Source organism: Nannobrachium achirus (assembly GCF_963921795.1).
Source record: "Nannobrachium achirus genome assembly, chromosome: 6".
Lineage (NCBI taxonomy): Eukaryota > Metazoa > Chordata > Actinopteri > Myctophiformes > Myctophidae > Nannobrachium > Nannobrachium achirus.
In genome coordinates this window covers 2146391-2173380 of record NC_137815.1, presented here as the reverse complement: position 1 = coordinate 2173380, position 26990 = coordinate 2146391, and the positions used below count along the sequence as shown (strand labels likewise).

Genomic DNA, 26990 nt, shown 5'->3' with positions numbered 1-26990 from the left:
TAAAACCCAGAAAATAGCCCAAACTGAACACATAGCGATCTATTAGCACAAACCTCATTTGAAAAATGTCAGGAGTATATGAAAGCCTTTTAAAAATGTCTATAGCCTATTGGCTATAAAACATTTATTGGTTTATAGACAAAATAATCAATTACAACTGCCAGTAGAAGTAGGTCAGATCAATAATTATGCATGAGTCGCACCTGGACCTGGTAGCATAGCTGGCCTGACGGAGTTGCAACAGCTCTCCTCTCCGCAAAGTTAAATTAAACCATTAGGCTATGGATTGGTATTCCATTCTATAAGCAAACTAATGATTAATGACTATTTTGCGTTCCCCCTTTTCAACTTCTCACCAACAAATACTGGATTAATTCTTCATGCACCGCATCACATCACAGAAGCAGCGGACTTCAGGTAATGAGTGAGTTATTGTAATATGCTGAGTCTTGCTGACAGACAGACAGACCGACAGACAGACAGTGATTTATCCAGATGCTTTGCCATTAGGCTACTCACACGAGTAATGTAATGAATATGCTGACAGACAGACAGACAGAATAAAAAGAGTCCACGAATAGGCCTGCACACTCGCTCACATGTCAAAAGAAAAAAGAAAAGAAAATCCTCCTCCTCCGGCTGCTCGACGCGATCCCGCCAGCAGCGTCAGTTCTGCAAATGCTAAGGTATGGTAACATGGATGCATGTGTGAAGGCACGCATGCAATACACCAGTCATGTTGCCAATACTTTTTAGCAACAAGCATGATGAATTCATTTTAAGAAGTACTTTTTATTATTTTCTCCTGTAATCAAGGTACGTTATACCATACCCATGTGCGCCTCTGTAGTCTACTCCACTCGCTGCCTCCTCGCATCCATTGGTGCGTTATGAGTTTTTTTCCGACTTTGTATCGCCCATCCCCATAGATAATGTCCAGAAATTTGCTCCATATAAATGATGTTCCAACCTTCATCTTCCAGGTGGCTTTTATTGGCGTTTTAAAAAACCTCTATGATTTAACTTCAGCTAGCCAACTGGCTGCACCGCGGGACTCATTGAATATGCGAACAGACGATAATAATATGGATTTGGGAGCATAGCCTTTAAAATGCATGTCTCATTAAAAACAACATAGGCTATATTTTATAGTCGAAGGGTAAATACACAGTAGCCTATATGTACGGGCATATGTACTACAGCATTTTGCATGACATGGTGCGTTTCGTGTAAACGCAGACAATACTAGTCAATGAGGAGCCAATGCGAGGTGTAAAGGCGATCTCATTTTGATAACGAATCCAAAATGAGATTGGCACCGTCTCCGTTTAACAAGGGCCTAAGAGCAGGCCAGGATTAACACCTCTGAGGGCCCCTGGGCACTGAAGCTCCAAGGGCCCCCCTCTACGTATGCGCTACAGGGCTCCATACTAACTGTTTTCAGCATTTTAAAAAGTAGCTTAAGACAATAACAGTCTGAGTTAAGAAAAAGTGGCAGTGTGGCCACTGACAATCAAAATAAATAACAATGTACTATTATAGTACTACTACATGGTCAAAGGGGCCCGCAAAAAAATAATAGGCCTAATATTTTTTATCGTTTTTTAATCCATTTTATAATGGAAGTATATAAAAAATATATATAAATGAATAAATAAAAAACGACAACAACAGGCAACGTATTTTTGCTATGTTTGATGTGTTCTTTTCTTATTTAAATAAAAAATGAAAACTTCCCTATAGGGGTGCTGGAACACCTGCAGCACCCCTAGTACCCACGCTGTGGCAGAGTCCTGCACAGTGGCTCCGGCCATCACATTCACTTTCACTTTCAGCGGTGTGGCGATGCGCGGAAGCAAAGAAAGTCACCACAGTTTGATTTGATCATTGCTTAGTCAATTATGAAGGGATTTCTAAAATTAAAACGTATCCATATTGACTTTGCGATTCGCTAATCGGGAGATTTCACATCGCGATTTCGGTTTGAAAACGATTAACCATGCAGCACTAGTTATTTTCTGCTGAGGAGGGGGCGGTGGGGGGCTTTTTGGTCGGCGGGGCCTTACGCAGTCTGCGTAGTCTGCGTATACGGCCCGCCGGCGCTGTCTACCAGGCAGGCAGCGAGCAGCAGAGCGCTGGTGGCACATTGTACTATACACAATCACACTAGCAGCAGCCTTCTCAACAATAAAACACACAAAATCGGGGGGTTGGGGCATCATTTAATGTATTTCATTCGGATAAGATAACAACTAAATGGCTGGAGGTTTTCTTTCTTTTTTTCCCCCGATTTCTTTTTTTTTCTTCTTTTGCCACCCTGGGGGGCCCCCTGATGCCAAGGGCCACTGAGCACGTGCCCAAAGTGCCCAAATTGTAGATCCGGCCCTGTATAAGAGTTATTATAATAGCTGTAATATTTGTGTTTTCTTCATACAGGAAGTCGAGTCTGTGTTGAAAACTCTGGAGGACAAACAGGAGGAAGTGGATTTCAGGATGAAAAGCTTCCAGGATCAAGGTAAACAAACAACAACAACAACAACAAACAAAAAAATATGTGTTGTATTCTTTATAAAGAGGAGATTGTGTGCACATCTAAGCCAGGTGCAGGACATCAAAGCAAGAATCAAATCGAAGGTCTACAACTCTACATGCATGATGTAATAATTTAGACATTTACATTACCTGTGTGTGTGTGTGTGTGTGTGTGTGTGTGTGTGTGTGTGTGTGTGTGTGTGCGTGTGCGTGTGCGTGTGCGTGTGTGTGTGGGTGTGGTTGTGTGTTTGTCCACAGTTGAACAGCTGAATGGCTCCGCCCCTCCTGAGACATTACAAATGGATCAACGATCCATCCAGGCCGAGGTTGACTACCTGAAAGCCACCAAACAGGTGTGTGTTTTTTATTTTTTATTTTTTTACAGCTTTTTGAGTACTTTACTTAAAGGGGTACTGTCACCTAAAGGGGTTGAGGGGCAGATTACACTGTGACATGAGCTTCTCTGAAAACGGTCTGAAACAGTCTGAAGCTCATGTCACAGTGTATGCCCCTCGTCCCCCAACAACAGCTGACCATGCCAGTACAATAAGTAGTGATACAGTCAGGCTATACAGACAATTAATTTGATTGGCATATAATTGCGCATCCCCACAATGACATCATAAAAATATTAACTTGTTTTTTAAGATGATTCTTCAAGCGACCCTTTAGGTGACAGGGCCCCTTTAAAGTGGCACTTGGGCCATTTTAACCTGTCTTCGTCTAATCGCTCCCCTCTAAATGCTCTTGTGTGTGCTGTTTTCCGTCCCATTCAGTTTCAGCTTCTCACAGAGGAGTGTGGATGGGGGGGGGGTCAGTTAGGGCAGGGGTCTTCGACAGGGGGTCCTCAGAGTTACTACAGGGGGTCCTCCAAATCTTTGTGTGATAGAAACCTTTTTTCTCCTTTTTAATATTAACCACTTGAACCCTAACGTCCATATTCTGAGAACAACGCCTCGTAGCGCGAGGCGCTGTGAGCTTGTAGATCTGCTATTTTCGGCAAAGAGGTTTGGTGTAGAGGGGAAAAGGAGCAGACTAAGTACAGAGTGAAAGGTCAAGTTAAGTATTGACGGTTCAAGTGGTTAAATACGTATCTGATAACACAAATTGACATGAATCCAAAAGACACTGATGATTGTGCTGTCAAACAATGAAACTATATGGAATCTGGGGGTCCCTGCTTCATCTCTCTCTCAGCTAAGGGTCCTCGGGCTGAAAACGTTGAAGCCGTTTAAGTGGCCTCGGTACCCAGGTTTTTGTTTTCATTCGCGTTGGGCTCAAGAAGAAACACCTGGGTTAACCTGCTGAAATGTCTGGCATTGGACAGGGTAAAAGTTAAAACTGCAAGTAAAACTTGCTTTCCATTTTGTTTTTTCTTCAGGCAATGCAGCATTATGTGTAATAACAATAATAACAACAGCAGGGGGGTAAAAAGTCAAGGATTTAAGGAAAATAAAGAGTGCAAAAAACTCATCATCATAATTAGCATCATCAAATGTACACATAAAAAAATTGTGTGAACGATTCGTTCATTTCCTTAAACAAGCTTTTGGGAGGGCGGGCTGTACGCGTGACATAATAAAAACGCTCATGTGATAATGGTTTTCACGGTGTGGGTTCAGGATCTGCCCCAGGCTGAGAATCGTGGTGGGGTCCTGCGCCTGAGAATGACGTCACACAATATGGCCGAAATGTTTTCGCCACAGACTTACTGGCTCACAAGCGCAATGCTTTGTGGGCTTGTAGATCGGCTGTTTTCGCCATGCAACACTGTTTTTCTTCTAAGGTAACACAGAGACAGCATCTTGATGGCTGTGATAACAGTGAAGACTTGTGTTACATCCTTTTATATGGCATAACCATATCCATATTGTATGAGTAATTATAAGTGTGACTCAAACGTAATAGTTACATATATCGGATACAGGAAAATGCACAAACAGGGCTCTGCTGCATATGGGATTATTGGGAAAATAATGGTTGTCGCCCAAAATATAAGACTCTTGCTCAACAGAAGGCTGTATTTTGGCCAAGAGACACAGCAACGACAAAAAACCACGTGACCTCCATTGACAATGAATTGTACCCCCTCCTCTCCTCATTCTCAGACGATACGGACACGATAGCTCTCGCAACTGTCTGTAGCGCGCCCTAGAACTTCATGGTTCTGCGGCTGTGCTGTGCCTCTAGGTGATTGCAGTATGTCTGTTTGTCCTGTAGGTGGCAGCACAGTGTATTGTGAACACTCTACAGTTGGCTGAGACCACGGTTCAAGCCCTGACCACCGTGGAGCTGCCTCAATGGCGTCGCAGGCAGCAGAGTGCCTGCATTGGGGGTCCAACTGACACCTCACTGGACCAACTGGAGACATGGTACCCTAACCCTGGCCTACACTGTCAAATAGATGGTTCCCTAGTCCTGTAGTCTTAAAATGCACGATAGCCTCACCCCATAGCCTAAAATACATTAGGGTATGTATTACAGTATCATGTATTTTAGGGTTAGGCTAACCCTAAAATACATAATACTATACCCTAACCCCATACCCTAAAACAGTGGTTCTCAACCTTTTCAGGCCGCGGCCCCAAAAATAATCATATTTCAACTAGAGACCCCCCCCACCCTACGAGCAGTAAGAGTTGAGCCATTACATTTTGTATAACACGGTTCTATTGTGAATATAGCAGATCCACATGCTCACAACGCCTCGCGTTGCGAGACGTTGTGAGCATGTAGATCTGCTATTTTCACAATTTCTGCCTCTAATATCTGACAATTTGGCCAATGTTTCATTTGTCATTTTAGAGGTTTTAAAAGTCCTTAAAGGGATATTTCACTTTATTGCGACCGTCAGGGAGCAGTTTACTATGAAAACCTCCACCGGCCGTCCGTCCGTCCGTCGGTCGGTCGGTCACACGTCACACGTCACACCTTTGCCCTGCTCATATCTCCGCATCAGTATATAGGGCTTGTTTGTTTATTGTATGACATCACGCCACATCATCAGCTGTGGACTCTGTGATGTCATCGTATCGCATCAGTATATAGGGCTTGTTTGTTTATTGTATGACATCACACCACATCATCAGCTGTGGACTCTGTGATGTCATCGTATCTCCATATATGGCCATCTCCGTATATGGAGATATAAGTCGTCCATGCCCAAGTATGGGCTGGTGAGGTCAGACTTTGTGTGATGCGTAGGTTATCTCCATATATGGAGATTCAACATTCCAGGCAATGCTCTCTTCCCTGGTGAGAATTGCCCCTTTATATAGGGCTTGTTTGTGTATTGTATGACATCACGCCACATCATCAGCTGTGGACTCTGTGATGTCATCGTATCTCCATATATGGCCATCTCCGTATATTGAGATATAAGTCGTCCATGCCCAAGTATGGGCTGGTGAGGTCAGACTTTGTGTGATGCGTAGGTTATCTCCATATATGGAGATTCAACATTCCAGGTGTAACTATGGCTACCCGTATGACGTGAGAGGTGGAGGTTGTGATATTTGTGGAGATAAGCGACCAACGGTCGCTTATCTCCCGATTAGGGAGTCTTACTGGTTTTATTTTTTATTTTTTTTGTAATTTTATCGTCTAATCAGGCTTTTGGGAACACCCAGGACATTTTTTATTTTATATTTTTATTCAGTATTTAGATAAGGCTGCACGCACACATATTCATTTCCCCCATGTTGCACCCTTCCAGGACCTTTCTATACAAACCCATTATATTCAAACTCCATTTTAACCATGATAGTTTCAATGAAAACAACTGTCCTTTTTTTCTTGTGAAACACCCTCCGAATACATGAGCAGGCCGTGTTTTTCGAAATATTTTTTTCATTTATTTTTTATAATCATTTATTGTATTGAATAATTTTCATTTCCCCAAAAATGTATAGAAATCAGTGAAAATGTTAGTGAAAAAACACGGCCTGCTCACGTATTCGAAGGGTGTCAGGAGTCACCAGAAAAAAAGACATGTGTTTTAATTGAATCTATCATGGTTAAAATGGAGTTTTAAGTTATAATGGTTTTGTATAGGAAGGTCCTGGAAGGGGAAAATTTATATCAAATATCTAAATACTGAATGAAGAAATTAAAAAACTGTCCTGGGTGTTCCCAAAAGCCTGATTAGACCATAAAATGACAAAAAGTTTTTTTTTTGTGAAATATCCCTTTAAATTGTCAATTTAGAAATGTAAAATGTAAAAATGGAGTTTGAAGTTATAATGGTTTTGTATAGGAAGGTCCTGGAAGGGGAAAATTAATATCAAATATCTAAATACTGAATGAAGAAATTAAAAAAACTGTCCTGATTAGACGATAAAATGACAACGTTATTTTTTTTGTGTGAAATATCCCTTTAAATTGTCACGTTAGAATACACTTAGGTTTTATGCAATTTGTTCACTGTTAAGTGAGAAAACAATGTTGACATTAAGTTAATCATCTGGGGACCCCCCAAAATAATTCACTGTCATTCTGCCGTGTGTAAGTGTAAGTGTAAGTAAGTAAGTGTAAATGTAAGTGGTGCAGCCTCCTACTGGCTCAGATTTGTTAGCCTTGGTCTAGTTTTAGTCAACTAAATCTGTAGTTGATTTTGCACTTGGCTGCTGAAAATAGTCGATCTACGAGCTTGTAGATCTGCTATTTTCACGAGTGCAACAGCCAAGCAGAACCAAACATAAAATGAGTTGTCTTAATTAGTTCTGCTGCACCTCTTCTGCACTAGTCCCTCCCTCCTACAGATGTGCCATATCGTCGTTGTCGGGTGGAAACCTTGTATGTCCAAAACCGTTAGTTTTGTATTTATCATTTTTAAAATTATTTAAACTAGTGAAAACAGCCGATCTACAAGCACACAACGCCTCCGCGAGGCGTTGTGTGCTTGTAGATCGGCTGTTTTACCTACTTTTGTGCAACAGCCTTGTATGAAGAAGCAGGGCTTTACTTTGAGAAAAAAACATACAAATCTGAAACTTGGAGATTTCTGCCCGACAGTGACAATATAAAACTTCACACGTCCTGCCATTCCATGGGGTTTTGCAGAATATTGAGCTTGTAGATCAGCTATCTTGCTATATTTATGACCTTCAATCAAAGGTCATCAATGGTTCGTTTGTATTCAGTTGACGCAGTGAAAAAGTAGAGTCGACGAGCATAGTTTTAGTCAACAAAATGAACACTACATGTGGACTTGTGATTTTTGCAAGTCGACTCGACTCAGTAAAAAATTTAGTTGAAGTCGACTTTATAGTTTGATGACGTCATCACATCACAACCCACCAAATATTTTGGGAGGGTCCCCAGATGATTAACTTAATGTGCAACATTGTTTTCTCACTCAACTGTAAACAAACCAACATAAAGTTTAAGTAAGAGGGTACAGACGCACACATGGAGCAAAAATAATGATAGAAAAACACACAAAGGATTTTTCTTTTCAACTTCGTCTTTCGACTTTCTCAGGTGGGAGTCGACTTGTGTAATAAAGTCGACTCAGTTGACTTGTCGACTTTTTCGTTAATGCCCTAGTGTGTGTGTGTGTGTGTGTGTGTGTGTGTGTGTGTGTGTGTGTGTGTGTGTGTGTGTGTGTGTGTGTGTGTGTGTGTGTGTGTGTGTGTGTGCGTGCGTGCGTGCGTGCGTGCGTGCGTGCGTGCGTGCGTGCGTGCGTGCGTGCGTGTGTGTTTGTGTGTGTTTGCGTGAGCGTGCATTGTGCGTGTGTGCGCACTCGCATGTGTATAATTATGTGTGCACATGCCACAGGTTCACAGCGGTAGCAGAGTTGCTTCAACAGTTGCGTCGGCGTCTTCAGAACCAGCCTTCCTGTGAGCAGATCAATGCAGAGGAGTTCAGCAGAGCTACCCGACTACTGCTGCAGAAGCTTCTGGAAAAGTAAATTATGTTTATTACACACACGCACGCACGCACGCACACACACACACACACACACACACACACACACACACACACACACACACACACACACACACACACAAGTTCAATGAAAACAGGTGTACTTTAGGTGACGGAAAAAGGTTAACAGAAAACAGGTTTACTTGAGATAACATAAAAGTTCTCTGGCCTAGAACAATAGTCTGGTTGCCTATAGCAGGGGTTCCCAAACGTTTTTGTCTCAGGGCACCCCATAAATATTTTCTTTAATCCGAGGCACCCCTACATTATATTTTTTAATCCGATGCACCCCTACATTATAATTTTCACTCCCAGCACCTTATATTTATAGCATATCGTCGTTGTCAGGTGGAAACCTTGTATGTCCAAAACCGTTCGTTTTGTATTTATCATCTATAAAATGTACTAAACTAGTGAAAACAGCCGATCTACAATCAAGAGGCGTTGTGTGCTTGTAGATCGGCTGTTTTCACTAGTTTTGTGCGACAGTCTTGTATGATGAAGCAGGGCTTTGCTTTACCAAAAGACGTACACATTTGAAACTTTGAGATACGAGGTTTTAGTTAGGTAAAGTTAGCCAAAAGTTAAACCAATCTGGGAACTAAATCAAAATCAATATCTTTCTTCACAAATGTGTTCATAAAGGTGTCAACTATCACCTCTGAACTTTCTCAATCACAACTCCCTTGGGGAACTTTGTGGGAACCAATCAAAGTTGTGGGTATCGGGATACCTGGGCCTGGGATTAAAGGGGATAACATTTTAAAAAATGCCAATATGAGCATATGGGGTGTGTAATTAGGGTATTTTGGCCTGCTGAATCCATTCCAACCATTCTTTTTCAGTTTAAATGACTCCTTGGCCATAAAATCGGCCTAATTGGCTAAGGCTTAGCCAATCATGTCATTCGAGTTCACCTGTGTCCTGTTAGTCCCTATGCTTTAAACCCTTTTGATTGTTCCTTGTCAGATTGTATCATGTTATCATGTGTGTCATGATGTGCGCTTACCCACCTGATCTTGAATAGTTTTCATGAATTCAAACCCTACTCCAACAATTTTTTTATTGACAATATTATGTCTTGTGGACACAAAAGGGTAGTTTGTTGTGGCCTATTTTATGGCCAAGGAGTAATTTTTACTGATAACTAATGGCTGAAATGGATTCAGCAGCCCCCAAATACCCTAATTACACACCTCATACGCTCATATTGGCCATTTTTTATTTTCCCCCCTTTAATCGCAGGCCCACGGGATACCCCCAACTTTGATTGGTTCCCACAAAGTTCCCCAAGGGAGTTGTGATTGAGAAAGTTCAGAGGTGATAGTTGACACCTTTATGAACACATTTGTGAAGAAAGATATTGATTTTGATTTAGTTCCCAGATTGGTTTAACTTTCGGCTAACTTTACCTAACTATTTCTGGGGTGCCGTCGCGGCACCCCAGGGTGCCCCGTCACCCACTTTGAAAACCCCTGGCCTATAGCAACCGCTCTAACAATAATAGCAATACCCGTTGTCAAAGTATACCTGTTGTAGCCATCTGTATCTTTTATGGTGAGGTCTGCTTGCTTGCTGAGGGCAGCAACACGCCATCAACATTCATGACTGAGTCATGCAAGAGTCAGTACCTTACTCCACCACCAGAGGGCAGCAAACACAACACCAACGTGATGTGTGTCCTCCTGACTAACCATTCATGTACCAATGCCTCTTCTTTGGTTTGTTTTGTCTGGGCCACCTCACGGTAGAGCATTAACGATTTGAGATGTTTGCAAGTCGACTTGACTCGGTAAAAAGTTGAGTTGAAGTCGACTTTATCGCTTGATGATGTCAGCGTGAACGGGGGACAAACCCCCAAAATTCCTTATCTCTGGACTTCATAGCCTAAAGCGATCCTTTCTCCCTATAAGGCTTTTGATTTTATGTTAATATTATCGATTCCACTGCAACCAGCATCATTGAATAATAATAATCTTAATTCCTATTTAATGTTGGATCGACGACAATGTCTGTGCAACACATTTTTTTCTTTTTTTTTCAACTTTCGACTTTACCTGGTGGGAATCGACTTGTGTAATGAAGTTGACTGAGTCGACTTGTCGACTTTTTGGTTAAAGGAGTAGTTCACCCCCAAAATGACTTTTTTTTCTCCTATTGATTACTCACGCCATGGAGACTTGAGTTCACTAATAATATTTAAAAAATGTTGTTGCATTCCTAAGACAAAAATGTGATTACAATAAATGTTCCCCCATTGGTTCCGGATGAGGACCCAAATCGATTCGGGTCCCCAACCAGAATCAATGGGGGTAAATTTACTATAATCACATAGGAATGCAACAAAAAACAAAAAAAATATTATTGAACTCAAGTCTCCATGGCGTGAGTAATCAATAGGGAAAAAAAAGTCATTTTGGGGGTGAACTACTCCTTTAATGCCCTACCTCGCGGTCGCTTCTCGCGTGTTACTTGCCTCTATCACTATCATTATCACCATTATCATCATGTGTTTTCAGTGCTCTGGTGGTGGAGAGACAGCCCTGCATGTCAGCCCTGCCTCATCGACCGCTGGTCGTGAAAACTAAGACTCCATTCTCAGTTAAACTCAGGTGAGTTCCACACATCTGGAAGCATCTACCGTATTACTATACCGATGTTTCTGGTTGACATTGGCACATTTCACTCAGGTTTTTTCATCTCACTCATGTCACTTTGTCTGCTGACCGCAACTAAATAAATGAAAATAAACAAAAATAAAAATAAAACAATTCACAGGAGGCACGCAGTGATCACCCTATGATGTGCACTGCAATGTAGTTTCAAATGCACTACATTGCATTTACATTGCAGGAGTAAAAAAAAAAAAAAAAAAGAAGAAGAAGACATGTGTGACATGCATGATCTGGGCAGATTGCCCCAGGAAATGTGCCAATCTCAACACAAAACAACGGTAGATGGTCCCAGATGTGCACACTATACCATAGCCCTATATATACACACTTTAAACACATATGGAAATATCTAAATGCCTAGACTTTTTATTTAATTTTTATTTTTTTTCAAAAAGGGCGCATAATCGCATATTTCTGGGCTTATATTTTGCAACTTTTCACATATTTCACAACTTTCCCCATATACTGCTATTTCCCTCAATTTCACAGCATAAAATCCCATAAAAACCCAGCACATTTCTTGGCAAAATCAAGGATCTTAACCTGCAACAACAAGGGTTTTTGACACGTATTTCTGTAGGATCGATTATAGGCCTATGCCTATATACACTACACATAGTACTTCTTCCATTACTGTGTACATATATACATCATTGCACTGTCTTTACACAGGTTTCTGGCCAAACTCCATGAATTCAGATGTGTTCTCAAAGTGCAGCCAGTTCTCCAGGAGTAAGTCAACTTTAGTCTACATTATGATATTTTATTTAATACATTATTCAGGAAAATATTGTTTTCTAATATGTTATTTGTGTCTTTTTATCCACAGCAGCAGTGTTAAAGGGTATGTCTGTTTAATAATAATCAAAATCATAATCATAATCATAATAATAATAAATGTAATACTAATAATACTACTACTACACAAGTGCAATTAGGTTCCTTAAAACTCTGGGTAAACATCCTCAGGTTTCGCAAATTTGCCTTCAATGTTGAAGCTGGAAAAGTCCAAAGCAAAGTCCTGGATCTGGAGCCCTCTAGTGGTGGACTGGTGGCAGAATTCGGACTCCTGGTGAGAACAATGAGTTACCACAAAGTTTCAAACAAACCAAAGGAGTAGAAAGGAATTTTCAAATTCTGCTCGAACCAGACCATATCCGACCCAACATGTAGGGCCGGGTAGGGCCTAAAATGTATGCTAATTAGTCGGGCCGGGCCTCGGGCTCAATGAAAAAGAAAAGAAAGATATATATTGTGAGTACTCATATTCTTCCCAAACCCGACCCGACCCGTCGTTTTTGTGCCGGGTAGGGTCTAAAATGTATGCTAATTAGTCGGCCAGCCCAGTCCGGCCTTCCATTTCAGGCCCATTGAAAACCCTAGCACACACACACACAGTAATTCACTCGTCTGTCCTTTATTATAATATGATGATGCCATAACATTTGATATGATGTTGTGGTGGAATTCTGTTATGACATTTGATATGTAAGGGTAAATGGTAAATGGTGCATTTATATAGCGCCATGCAAGGCACCAACCTACTCACTGGGAGCAACTAGGGTTTCAGAGTCTTGCTCAAGGACTCTTAGACATTAACTTTCGACATTAACTCAGGGGGAGCCCGGATCCGAACTGGGAACCCTTCGGGAACCCTTCGTGCTCTAATAACGGTTTCTCTAACCATGAGCTATGCCGCCCCAGATAACACCTTCAGGTTGTCGGGCTCCTATCACTCGATAACGACTGCTGACCGAGATGTTATCCCTCTTATTGCACAGTTACTTACCAAATAAGTAACTGTGCAAAACAAAAACAAGGAAGTGTTAATCAAATAGAATCCATATTTGGTTTTGCATTGTCTATTTCTTGCTTCAAATGTTTTCAAAAACATTCTTGAGAGCAACGTTTAGTTGTAAATGTCGCTGTGTGTTTGTTTACATGGCTGACATGTTGGATACAGCACAAGAGTCACGCTGTGAAAACTCAGTGCAGCAGGTGTTCTGAGCCTTTGATTAGACAGCGGTCTGTTATCAAGCTGAGAGGTCTGTTATCCAGAAATATCAGAACGATGATTTCAGCGATTGACCAATCAGAATCAAGCATTCAAACACACTGTGCAATAAGATGTCACTGCTAGTGTAGCCTGGCAACCAGACTGCTACCGTGGATTCACTCACATGTTCCTCCATGTGGAGGAACAAGTGAGTGAATCCACATTATTAGTCTGGCTGAAGCCAGGTTACTGCTAGTGCACCTTGGCTTCACTAATTATCCATACATTTCCAACGTCCCATCATGCATTGCGCAGAAGGTGTGCGGCATTTCCGGCGTCGCAGCCGAGTGTGATCTACAAGCTCACAATGGTTGCAACTGCGACGCGACGTGAGCTTGTATGTCAGCTGTCCTCCGGATGTGTCCCACACATAATTCTGCAGTAAATGCCCACGGAAACAGGTGGATTGGAATGTCTGAATATAAGTGGGAACTGTGAATCTACTGTAAGTGTGAATATAAACATGAATAAGTGTGAATCTTAGTACATTGTAAAATGCATTGTAAAAGTCTCTGGAAAAGAGTTAGAAAGCTGCTTCATAAATGCTTTATAAATGTTCTATAAATGCATCCCAATGATCAATAATCATTAATCTTTGTGTTTGTTTCCTCCAGTCACTCAAGGAGAAACACAGAAGGTCTACTGAGGTATGTTTTAACCTTTACAATCATTGAATGCCTACTACACCATTAAAGGAGTAGTTCACCCCCAAAATGTTTTTTCTTTCTATTGATTACTCTTGCTATGAGTTCAATAATATTTTTGAGTGTTGCATTCCTAACACAATAATTTGATAACAATAAATTTACCCCCTTTGATTCCGGATGGGGACCCAAATGCATTTGGGTCCCCATCCGGAATCAATCGGGGTAATTTGATTGAAATCAATTTGTTGTCATAGCAATTTGACAAATACAAAGAAAAAAAGTCATTTTGGGGGTGAACTATTCCTTTAAGCCCTCCCACCACAGAGCCTGGCCAATCATTTAACACTTGCGTGACGGCATTAAGTCGACCTATACCACACAAGCCGACTTCAGATGAAACTGACCTTTTTCCCCCCCTGCAATTTCTTTGGCCACTGACTCCTCTCGGAGGCTCCACTCGATTACTGTAGCTTTGCTCACACCACATTGCAATCCCACTCACACCTCACAGGTATGCATCATTTGGCTTACCTACATTATTATTAAGCCTAGCCAATCATTGACAGTCTGACGTCTTTTTTTTCTTCTTTTCGTTATTTCTTCAGGGTCCAGTAGCCGTCACAGAGGAACTGCACGTCATTAAGTTTGTCACTCAACTGCACAAGGACGGCTTATTGGTCGACATAGAGGTGAGGATGATGATGGTGTCCAGCAGCAACTGCATTAACCATGATGCATTGTGTTGTAGTCCAGTCTACCAGTGGTAGTGGTACCCAGCAGTAACTGTCCCGCCCACTCAGCAAATTTCTCAGCAACTTCCTGGTGCTGACGTTGGCTTTGAAGGGTAAACTAACACAGAAATTGCTGGACTTAAAGCCAGCAAATCATTATTTCTAACGGTAAAGTAAATTATAATGCTTTGTGCCTTTTACTATCTTGTGTTCTTGATCATGCTAGCCGTATTTTATACTTTACTATTCGGAAATTGCATTACATTTGCGATTTCTGTTGGGCTTTTAGTAAGGTTTCCCCTTCAAAGCGTGACGTCAGCACCAGGAAGTTGCTGAGTGGACGGGCCGTGAATAGGGTCCATAGAAGTATATACTGCATGTGTAAAAGAGGGCCCCCCTAGGGTAGCGGTTAGAGCACACGCCTTTTGTTCGGATGGTCAGGGATTCAAACCCTGCCTGGGGTCAACGTTAGCAAGGGTATTGTAGTCTTGTCCAGTGGTGTCCAGCAGTAACTACATTGACCATGATGCATTGTGTTGTAGTCCTCCAGTCTACCACTAGTAGTGGTGTCTATCAGTAACTACATTGACCATAATGCATTGCATTGTAGTCCTCCAGTCTACCAGTGGTAGTGGTGTCCCGCAATATAACTACAGTAACCATGATGCATTGTGTTGTAGTCCTCCAGTCTACCAGTGGTGGTGGTGTCCAGCAGTAACTACATTAACCATAATGCATTGTGTTGTAGTCCTCCAGTCTACCAGTGGTAGTGGTGTCCCGCAGTAACTACATTAACCATGATGCATTGTGCTGTAGTCCTCCAGTCTACCAGTGGTGGTGGTGTCCCGCAGTAACTACATTAACCATAATGCATTGTGTTGTAGTCCTCCAGTCTACCAGTGGTGGTGGTGTCTAGCAGTAATCAGGTTCCTACAGCCTGGGCCTCCATCCTCTGGTACAACATGATGGACCCTGAACCCCAGGTTAATATCACACACACACACGCACGCACGCACGCTCGCACACACACACACACACACACACACACACACACACACACACACACACACACACACACACACACAGACAGACACGCACTGAATTATGTTTGCATGTCACATTGTCAGAATTCAAAACATTAATGTTTTTATAGTCTGACAGCGTGACTTTTTTATCTATTTATTTTTTGGACCTGTCATTGTGTGTTTTGTATTTTAGGTCCTGCCATTGTGTGTTTTGTATTTTAGGACCGGTCATTGTGTGTTTTGTATTATAGGACCTGTCATTGTGTGTTTTGTATTATAGGACCTGTCATTGTGTGTTTTGTATTATAGGACCTGTCATTGTGTGTTTTGTATTATAGGACCTGTCATTGTGTTTTTTGTATTATAGGACCTGTCATTGTGGGTTTTGTATTTTTCATTTCATTCATTGTTTTTTATTTTTTTATTTATTTTTGTATTTCAGGACCTGTCATTGTTCCTCAGTCCTCCCTCAGTGCCATGGCAGGTCCTGTCAGAGGTGTTGAGCTGGCAGTTTAAATCCATCAGCAGACGAGGAGTCGGACTCAACCCCCAGCAACTGAACGCTATTAGAGACAAACTGACTGGTCTGTCTGTCTGTCTGTCTGTCTGTCTGTCTGTCTGTCTGTCTGTCTGTCTGTCTGTCTGTCTGTCTGTCTGTCTGTCTGTCTTTCTGTCTGTCTGAACACGCATAATAGAATGAGAAAGTTGAAAAACGTACAATGCAGTCTTCTTATCCAGAGTGACTTAGTATAAACAAGGCCAACGTACATAGAATGCAGAGAGACAGTGGCTCAGTAAACTAGGATCACAGGTAAACCAATAACCTAGCATCATTCTAAACAATATACTAATACTGCTAATTTGAGAGTATCCACAACTTTCCAACATCCTGTCATGCATTGCGCAGAAGGCGAGCAGCATTTCCGGCGTCGCAGCCGAGTGTGATCTACAAGCTCACAACGGTTGCATCTGCGACGCGACGTGAGCTTGTATGTCTGCTGTTAACCGGAAGTGTCCCGCAGATAATGCTACACAGTAAAGTCTTGCTGGAAAGGATGGATGGATAGGATGCCAGCTAAACAATGAACCTAGCCTCAGTATAAACAACACATTATCTAAATAACATTCTGTACATTTGAAGCTATAGGATTCAAGGTGATCAATGAACCTAGCCAGTTTTAACTTCGTCAACTAAGACTAAGACTGAAAGACTACAAGATGTTGATGCTTTGTCCATAAGACTAGACTAGACTAAAACTATTTCAGAAGACTAAGACTAAAGCCCTTTGCAGACAGGACAGTTGCGTTTTTTGCATGAATGCGTGTTTTTGCATGAATAAAACGCATTGGATTTGGTGTGCAATGCTGCGCGGAATCGGCTCTGTGGATCCCAAAAGGAGTCATAAAAGGAGGGATGAGTTTTTTACCGCATGCAACAAGACGCACGAATCGAACTGGGTTCGATTGAGAAAAAAACGCATGGCCGCAGCCACTCGTCGCACGGCTAATTCGGATCCGGTGTGCATGAGGTCGTAGAGAATCATTGTTTTCTTTTAAAAAAATGTAATTGTCCATTTTATCCGTGCGGATAAAGGTGCCTGTGTGCAAAGTGCTTTAGACTAAGACTATTATTTGTGTTATTCAAAAGACTAAGACTAAATCTAAGTCTAAGACTAATGGCTGTAATTAACACTGATACCTGTAGGTAACTGTGCAATGAAATTAAAGCCAAATACATATTTTGGGTGGTTTATTTTGACCAAGTAACAGGCAGTCTTATATTTAGCCTAAAAGACTTGGCCTAAAAGGCGAAGACTAACAGACTAAGACTAATCCCAAAAGACTTAGACACACACGTGCTGGCGCTGCTGCTATAGTGATGTCTGTTTACATTCTTACAGACGACCCCGATGACATCATCACCTGGAGCCGCTTCTGCAAGGTGGGCGCGACATAAACATATACGTGCGTGCGTGCGTGTGTGTCCTGATTAGGTCATATGCGTTTAACCCATTTAGGCCTAGAATTATTGAATGCTTTAACTATTGAAAAATAGCAGATATACAAGCTCACAGCGCTGCACCGAGTGCCGCGCTACGAGCTTGTAGATCATCTTTGAATATATGTATTTTTAAAGCGAACGTTTGTAACACAAATATTTGCTTCTGGGGGGTCCCTGATACAATATTTTGAGATGGGGGTCCGTAGCCAAATACATATTAGTTTGGGGGTCCTTCACATGAAAAGGTTCGAGAACCACTGACATAGTAGTCTCTCAAGAACAGACTAACTGAGCTCCAGTTAAGTGAAAAGGACCTTTTCTTTGACGATTTCTGACATGGAAATAGTTTTTCAAATAAACCTTAGAAGGATTCAAAGGACACTTAATGAATCGGGACAAAATTCAGATTTTCAAGATTTTTCAAAAATAGCAGATCTACAAGCGAGCTTGTATATCTGCTATTTTTCAGTAGTTAAAGCATAAAATAATAAAACACAATAATGTGTACCCGTTCTGAATGGGTACTGGCATATTATATTTTATTTATATTCGTGTGTGTTTGTCCAGAATGAGAGCGTGTGGCTTTGGCTCGACGGAACCCTGGAATTGATCAAGAAATCTGATCTGCTGGACCTCTGGGATGCAGGGTGAGATCATGGGATGTCACATGGAATATTAGTACTCCTTGTGCTGCAGACACAGCAGTCAATGCAGATAAAAGCAGTGGTTTTCAACCTGTGGGTCGGGACCCCCAGGAGGGTCCCCAAATTATTTTGGGGGGTCGCCAGATGATTAACTTGATGTGCAACATTGTTTTCTCACTCAAATGTAAACAAACCAACATAAAGTTTAAGTTTAAAGAGGGTATCTGCACATTTCTGAAGAGACAGACATTGGCCAAATTGAGGCAGAAATTGTGAAAATAGCAGATCTACATGCTCACAACGCCTCAAAATGCGAGGCGTTCTGAGCATGTATATCTGCTATTTTCACAATAGAACCGTGTTATACAAAATGTAATGTCTCTCAACTCTTAGTGCTAAAATATGATTATCTTGGAGGTCACGGCTTGAAATGGTTGAGAATTCCTGGTGTAAAGTAGCTAAGTAGATTTACCCAAGTACTGTACTTAAGTACAAATTAGAGATATTTTTTACTTTACTTGTGTTTTTCTAATTTCCAATATTTTTACTTCTACTCAACTCCACTACATCTCATATCCAAATATTGTACTTATTGTAATATTGTCCACTACATTTATTTGAAAACTTCAGTTACTTGTTACTTTGCAGATTATAAATATTTTATAATATAAATTATAATAGTATAAAACATACAAAAAAACACTTTAGCCCTATCTTATCCCGTGGCTATTTTCAAACATTTTTCAAACATTGTATACTTTTACTTTTGGTACTTTAAGTACATTTTGATGTCAACACTTTCATACTTTTACTCAAGTACGTTTTGAATTCCGGACTTTTACTTTACTCTGCATTTTCAGGCACATCATGGGGTTTCTGAGCAAAGACACGGCCGAGGCCTTGCTGAAGAACAAAGCAAACGGGACATTTCTGCTTCGCTTCAGCGACTCTGTCAGAGACGGAGCCGTGAGCTTCAGCTGGGTGGAACGCAGCCCCAGTGGAGGTACTCTGTGTTCACACTAGCACTGGTCCATAGTGTACAGGGGCGTCACAATGGTGGGAAAGTGGGACTGAGTTACTAGGGCCCAAGGTGGAGGGGCTTAGCTATTGAAAAATAGCAGATATACAACTTCACAAGCAAGCTTGTAGATCTGCTATTTTTTAAAAGAGGTGAAAACGTGTGCAAATCTTTGAATATATGTATTTTTTAACTGAACATGTAACTCAAATTTTGCTTCTGGGGGTCCATGGAACTAAATATTTTAAGATGGGGGTCCACAAATCATATCATATCATCATATCGTACCTATCATTTTGGGGGTCCTTCACGTGAATACGTTTGAGCACCACTGACATAGAAACATAGTTTTTTCAAAAAACCTTAGAAGGATTTGAAATATTCAAAGACTTCAAAAATTGCAGATCTACAAGCTCGCAGTTTGGCACTCGGTGCCATGTAGATCTGCTATTTGTCAATAGTTAAAGCACAACATAATGGGTAATAATGCGTTCCCAGTCTAAATGGGTTAAACCCCCTCCTCCCCCTATGAAGAACATTCATGGGGGGCCCGCAGTGAATCCTTGTACCCAGGGCCCAGAATTTGGTGCTACACCCCTGTTCACGACATACCAGTATATTACAGTATAGGCCTATTACATACCCATACATTATAGTATCATTACAAATTCTAGGTTTAATTTTTCACACATTATAATATTTTGAAGACCCCATTACTGAATCTCCAGGTTTTCTTCAGGATATGTATGACACTGATTTACTATGACACTATGGCACATTTGTGAGAGTCCACTAGCCTACTAGTGGTTACATTGTGTACACTTAGAGTTGTAACTGTAATGGTCATTCAGGGCTGTCTCTTTAAGTGTTTCTGCCTGGCAATATATTGTCCGCTCATGTGCCTGTATGTGTGTGTGCGTGTGTGTTTGTGTGTGTGTGTGTGTGTGTGTGTGTGTGTGTGTGTGTGTGTGTGTGTGTGTGTGTGTGCGTGTGCGTGTGCGTGTGTGTGTAGAAGCCACAGTGCGTCATGTGAAGCCGTACACCAGGAAGGAGTTAGCACTGGTTTCCATGTCAGAAGAGGTTTATAACTACAAGTTCCAGGGTTCCACTGGGCTTCTGTCCAACCCTCTGCTCTACCTCTACCCAGACACCCCTAAAGACCAAGCCTTCAAGTCCGGTACTGTACTTCACAACTCATTGTTTCATCCGTATACTTTAAAGGGGAGAACCACCCATTTTCAATATTGAACTATGTCATTATGTACCTTTGAGTTGTTATGTGGAATTATTACCCAGCTTGGTTGAATGCTTGATTCTGACAGGTCGAGCGCTGAAATCAGCGGTGAATTATAGGCGTATAATGACCGCTCCGCTCTATAATTCACCGCTGCCTAATCAAAGGCTCAGGACGCCTGCTGCATTCAGGCTGCACTGCGTGGATTTAGTGCCGTATCCAACATGTCAGCCATGTAAACAAACACACAGCGACTTTTACAACTAAACGTTGCTCTCAAGAATGTTTTTAGAAACATTTGAGGCGAGAAATAGACGACGCAGTATATGGATTCCATCTAATCTGCACTTCCTTGTTTTCCAAGGCGACCGTATTGCGCTGGGGGGGACGCCCAGCGCAACACTTGTGGAACACTTTAGGCCGTCTGTAAACATGGATATACTTTATTTGGTTTTTAGTTGTGAGTCAAATTATTAATTGTATTTATTAGCCGGGTAATAAGTGCTATAAGGTCTTGCTGCTTGGTCATTATGGGTTATATGGATAATTCCCCTCGGCTGCGCCTCTGGAAATGATCAGCCCGCCGTGTCCATATAAGCCATAATGAACGAGAGACCTTATCGCATACACAATAATAATAAAAAAGTCCCCCACACTTCTGTGTTGCCTAGAACTGGAGGTTTGATTTTTGTGGGGTTTTATTGCAAAGTACACTGTGATGACGTCATCACGGTTCAATGTTAAAAATGGGTGGTTCTCCCCTTTAAATTCTATTCGTTTTTGGGTGAAAATGTTTAATGAATAATATTTAATTATTCAATGTTTCATCATATCTGGACATTAAATGATTGTCTGTTTAAAATGGTTAAACGTTGCATCTGGACCAATAGCAATGTTTGTTTCATGTTTCATTTCGCCTGACCAATAGCAAGCAATGTTTGTTTCATGTTTCATTTCACCTGGACCAATAGGAATGTTTGTTTCATGTCTCTTCCTGCAGAAGCTCTGCCTCCGCTGGAGAAGGACGGATATGTCAGCAGAACGCCCTGTCACATGTCCTTGTAAGTGACATCACAGTGACGTCACAGTGCCATCACGATGGTGATGTAATAACCATAGACGTGGAAAGGCTATCCACCTCTTTCCGCGGGAATTTACTGGAGATTTTTTTGCACCACACTTCCGGTTAACAGCAGACATACAAGCTCACGTCTCGTCGCAGATGCAACCGTTGTGAGCTTGTAGATCACACTCGGAAGCTCCGTACAACTTCTGCGCAATGCACCATGGGATGTTGGAAAGTTGTGGATAGACGTCTCCGCCATTTTGGCAGAGGGCAAGCTTCCGCGTGCGTCACAGAAACGGACGTTCGGTAGGCCCAGTGTGATCTAGGTCGGCCAATCAGAGGCAAGTGGGGGCGGCCCTCAAAAAGTTACCATGAATGCAGTTTTCACTGTGGTGAAAGAAATGCAAATGCCCTCTTTCCATGACATACCTGAAAGCAGCATTCAAGAGAATTGCCATGTCCAAACTTGAATGCAGCCTCCAAGCTCTGCGTCACGCTGCGACACGTTGTGAGCTTGGAGGTCTACTATTTTCGCTATTTTCACTTAAAGGCTCTTTTTGAAATTTCAGCCCTTGCCTCTCTAACATTCTCTGTACGTCCCTGGCTCCAATGAACTTGTATGTAGCTTTTATACATCTATGGTAATAACTGTCCATGTGTTCCTCTTCCACAGTGATCCAACACCTCCGCCCTCGCCACCTCAACAGGACACCACCCCTCACCTGTCTGAAGACATGGTACGTTCCACAACCCTTTTAATATATAGACAGGGATCTACAAATCCAGAATTAGGCCAAATGTTTATATATATATATATATATTTTTTTACTATATAATTAGTAATTAACACGTATGTTATCTTCATTATTTATTCCGCCACAACAGTACAAAGGCAGGGCCCTTAGCCAATGAGGTGCAATTGAGGCGCGGAAAAACATCTGGGAGTGGTGTATTGCTTCACATGACAGCACACTGCAGAATATAGTCACAAGCGAGCCCACACTGTTTCATAGGAACAGTATTTCTAGTTAGTAATTAACATCTTTAGTAGGTTAGGGTTAGGGTTATTATTGAATTGAAGTCAATTCTCAATATTAATTCCAGGCACTCGGAACACATTAATCCATACACAGAGTGCATTTTCGCCTTCTTCTCTTCTTCTTCTTATTATTATTATTATTATAATATATATCATTGTTATCTTCATGTTATCTTCATTATTTATCTATCAAGTTCTCCTCAAAATGATGTAATCTATCAGTCAAGTTCTCCACGACAGTACAAAGGCAGGGCTCTTAGCCAATGAGGTGCAGCCAAAGGGTAGATCTTTGTGCCCATACATGGTGTTACATGCAAGCCCACATTGTTTCGTAGGAACAGTATTTCTAGTTGTTGTTGTTGTTGTTGTTGTAGATGTGGACGTCTTCTACTGACACCTTGACTGATGAGGAAGAGTTCCAGGGTTGCCTATCCGGCTTTGGGAGTGGCTGTGACCAAAGAGCTGTTTTCATGCTTTGAGGCATTTTGTGCAAAACGAGGCACTCCAATGTCTGGAAGCCAATGGACCCTTTGTCAAGTCCCGTCCGTGGTTGTGCTCCTCTTCGCACCCATTGGTTGTGCTGTTTCTTGGTTGGACAAAAATCCTGTCTCTCCATCCACTACCATTGAAATAACGTGTTTCTCAGTTGCTTCGTATTGATGTTCTGTGCCACCATCAGGCTGATTTTTTCAAACACATTTTTGGACACTGCTCCTACAGATTTTGCCCTAAAATCACGCAAATCGGTACACAGAATGTCTACACTCTTCTCATCAACATGGATCTGTCCCATATAGCGCCACCATCAGGCCGATTTTTTCAAACACATTTTTAGACACTGCTTCTACACATTTTGCCCTAAAATCACGCTGCGACCTGACGGTCGCTTATCTCCCGATTAGAGAGTCTTACTGGTTTTAAACTTGGTGTCAGTAAAAAGGATTTTTTTTTAAATCTCAGGTGCAGTATATTATGGACTGGGCATATCATGTTTTTGAAGCGGTGAAAGCCGCTTCCAAGGAGTGGCTTTGTGTGTCCCATGTCCATATATGGTCATTTCAGTCCAGAATGAACAGGTTTTATCAAAAACAAAATGTGTGTCACCTCATGTCCATATATGGTCATTTCAGTCCAGAATGAACAGGTTTTATCTGTCCCGTACGTCCAGAATATGTGTGTAGTGTCCGTCCCGGTCTGATGCTTTGAGGATTGGTCAAGCTTCACATGACAATTCGGCCCTCCAGATAAAAACATTCATTCATTCATTCAGAATAAAGAATGTATCTATGTGTTCCAGAGTTCATAACTCTGGAACACAGAATAAAAGTTCACCGCTTCACTTCGAACCGAGGTTTGATTTTTTTCCTCCAAAAATGATCTTTTAGCAAATTCAACATAAACAACCATATAAGGTGGAAACAGGGCAGAACAAGAGCCTGCTGGTTGGTCAGTCAGGGACCAATCAGAAGGCTGACAAAGGGTGAATTGGAAAGAAATATTAGAAATGTGATAGATCATCTGTATGTCTTGATCAGATGTCTACAGAAATAAGGTGTACTGAATTGAGTTTTGGATCAAATCAGTAGGAATAGTAGCAAAAAATGTGTTTTGCAAAGATCGGCCTCACGGTGGTGCTATAACAGGCAGATGTGAAATATCTCTCTCACCTCCAGGGATTGTCTCTGATTTTAAATGAATGGTTAATTTTATTTTCGTGTCTGGGTGCCTTTCACAGCCAATCACTAATTTTAAAGACCATATATTTTTGTTTTCTTTTCTAGTGCCAACATGGTGACAATATACAATCCAAATATATAATACAATACACAACTCAAATCTTTGGCGTAAGAACAATTTTGTATGATGGGTTTGTATGACGTTTTTTATTCTGTTCCAGGCTTTATGTATAAAATTTGAAATTGCGAATATATGGTTATCAAATACATGTTTAACTAAATCACTATCCAGGGACATACCGGTACATGTGTGATGCAGATTTTAATCGATTTCAGAGATATGTTCATAGACATGTTTGACAGCACTGTCGTCAGTCTATGTTGGATTTGTGTTAATGTGTTTTTCTTTCTTCCGATATTTAACCACTTAAAATATTGACAACCTGTTCATAGATTCCATATTTTCATCGTTTGACAGCACGATCATCAGTGTATTTTGGATTCATGTCAATTTGTGTTTTCAGATATTTAACGACCTGAACCGTCAACACGTAATAAACTTGACCTTTCACTCTGTACTTAGTCTGCTCTTTTTCCCCAATACACCAACGTTCTTGGCCAAAAATAAAAGATCTACAAGCTCACAACGCCTCGCAGCGAGAGGCGTTGTGAGCTTGTAGATCTTCTATTTTTGCGAAGATTTCTCAGAATATGGACACTAGGGTTCAAGTGGTTTATATAAAAAAAATATACAGTATATATATCACTCAGAGATTTGGAGGACCCCCTGTAGTAACTCTGAGCTGAGGACACCCTAGGGGTCCCGGACCCCCTGTTGAAGACCCTTGCTTTAGGGGTGTCTAAATCAACCCATACAAATCTGTACCCAGCCAGCGTTAAGGGGAGACCTTGACATTTGAAAGTTTGAGAAACCCTGGCATACCGGTATACTATCAGGCAGTTATCTCATATTCTAACTATTTTTTTGTAAATTAATGCCCTACTACTCCCTCGTTCTATGTCACACAAAAGTAGCTAAAATAGCCAATCTACAAGCTCAAAATGCGTGAACACTGCAAGGCGTTTTGTTGCATTACTGCTATTTTTTAACTACTCGACCCAGAAAGAGCGAATACACTTCCCGGCACCGGCGTCTGCCGCAGAATTGCCGCGACAGGCACAGAACAGGACCGTCAGTTCGAACGCATGCACCGGCAGGAAGGACCGGCAGCCGCCACACAGACCGGCAGGTAGGACCGGCGGTCAGGGTTAGGTAGAGTTTTACTGAGGTTAAGGGTTAGGGTTAGGTAACGGCCGGCACATGCCGCGGCAGCGTCGCGGCACCCGCCAGTGCCGGGAATTGTACTCGCTGTCCCTCACTCGACGGTGGGCACACCCTACTCCCTCGAGCCCTTACCACTGCAAGAGTTTGAAGTCAGCCAGTCACATTTATGGCACTTCCGTGACCACGAGAGCGAAGGTCCGTTTCTAAATGGATTTGTCATCTAGATGGGTTATTAAACAAATTTGGCCGGGGTGTATTTTTCTAAATGGCGGGGAAAATGTTTGACAGCTAGGGTAATTTTCAGTCTCATTCACTTACTATACACTACACTATAAAGGGAAAAAAAATACTCCCCAAAAAATCTGCTTTAAGTGGGATGTGAGGGGTCAAACTAGGGGTTTTAAATATTCTGAATCCATTGCAAGCATTTGTTTTGCACGAAAAACATTCCTTGGGCAAGAAATGGCCCCACAAAACGATGGTTTAGTGATGAGTCATACATTTTCAGTCTTTTGGGGTCCGTTTTAGCCCAAGGAATGTTTTTCGAATTCATGCAAAACTAAATTTTGTAACATTTTGCATTTGTAGTTATTTTACTGTAATTTAATAACATAATAACCAGCACAAATAGACAAAGAGACATTCATGGATTTATATTTAAAAGTAACTTTTATTTTCCCCCCTGGACCCAGTGTATGGCAGCTGCATACCCCTGCCATACCCAATTGACGCCACTGTGTGTAAACCTTTGAAAATATCTTTACAGTGCCTTACATGACCCCTATGCGTCACGGTCATAGCCTTCATAAATCTGTCATCAAGTACCTTACACGACACCTACTGTGGTCTATGACTGTCTCATCAACACAGAAGAATGGAAGAGAATGTAGCTGCAACAATCCCAGCTTCTGTGCCAAAGCCCAGGGACGTGCAGAGAATGTTAGAGAGGCAGGGGCAGGCATTTCTAAAAGTTCCTTTTGGTGAAAATATCGAAAATAGCAGACCTCACGACGCGTTGTGAGCTTGGGGGTGGCTATTTTCGTTGCTTGACTTCTACAAAGAGAGGGCAATTCTTCCAAAAGTGGTGCATTCAAGTTCAGGTGAGTTTGGACAAGGCAATTTCCTTGAATGCTGCCTTCAGTTATGGCATCGAAAGAGGGGCATTTGCGTTTCTTTCACCATAGTAAAAAATCCATTCATGGTCTTGAGAGGGCACTTTTTTTTTACAGAAGGATAAAGGGGCAGGGGCTCAAGCCCCCTCTGATGTCTATGTGTGCACGTGCCTGCCAAAACCCCTTAATGAAGGACGAGATGGGAGAATGATGAAACAGCGTGGCACCGAGTGCAGCGCTGCGAGCTTGTAGATCTGCTATTGAATATATGTATTTTCAAAGCGAACGTTAGTAACTCAAATTTTGCTTCTGGGTGGTCC

General features: G+C 41.6%; 1 protein-coding gene across 1 annotated transcript in view; it reads left to right on the top strand.

Moving 5' to 3' along the window:
- Window positions 1–24827, top strand: part of LOC308286701 (signal transducer and activator of transcription 1-like) — a 46908-nt gene extending 22081 nt beyond the window's left edge. The window contains exons 6-24 of the mRNA XM_080727797.1: window positions 2437–2515; window positions 2791–2885; window positions 4753–4904; window positions 8311–8439; window positions 10980–11072; window positions 11808–11867; window positions 11965–11979; window positions 12105–12207; window positions 13806–13838; window positions 14444–14527; window positions 15454–15552; window positions 16037–16178; window positions 17496–17536; window positions 18164–18243; window positions 19101–19243; window positions 20271–20435; window positions 21493–21553; window positions 22232–22295; window positions 22972–24827. Coding sequence (XP_080583923.1) covers window positions 2437–2515; window positions 2791–2885; window positions 4753–4904; window positions 8311–8439; window positions 10980–11072; window positions 11808–11867; window positions 11965–11979; window positions 12105–12207; window positions 13806–13838; window positions 14444–14527; window positions 15454–15552; window positions 16037–16178; window positions 17496–17536; window positions 18164–18243; window positions 19101–19243; window positions 20271–20435; window positions 21493–21553; window positions 22232–22295; window positions 22972–23076 — 1743 coding nt within the window. The 3' untranslated portion in view covers window positions 23077–24827. The remainder of the gene's footprint in view (window positions 1–2436; window positions 2516–2790; window positions 2886–4752; window positions 4905–8310; window positions 8440–10979; window positions 11073–11807; window positions 11868–11964; window positions 11980–12104; window positions 12208–13805; window positions 13839–14443; window positions 14528–15453; window positions 15553–16036; window positions 16179–17495; window positions 17537–18163; window positions 18244–19100; window positions 19244–20270; window positions 20436–21492; window positions 21554–22231; window positions 22296–22971) is intronic.
- The last annotated feature ends 2163 nt before the right edge of the window (window positions 24828–26990 follow it).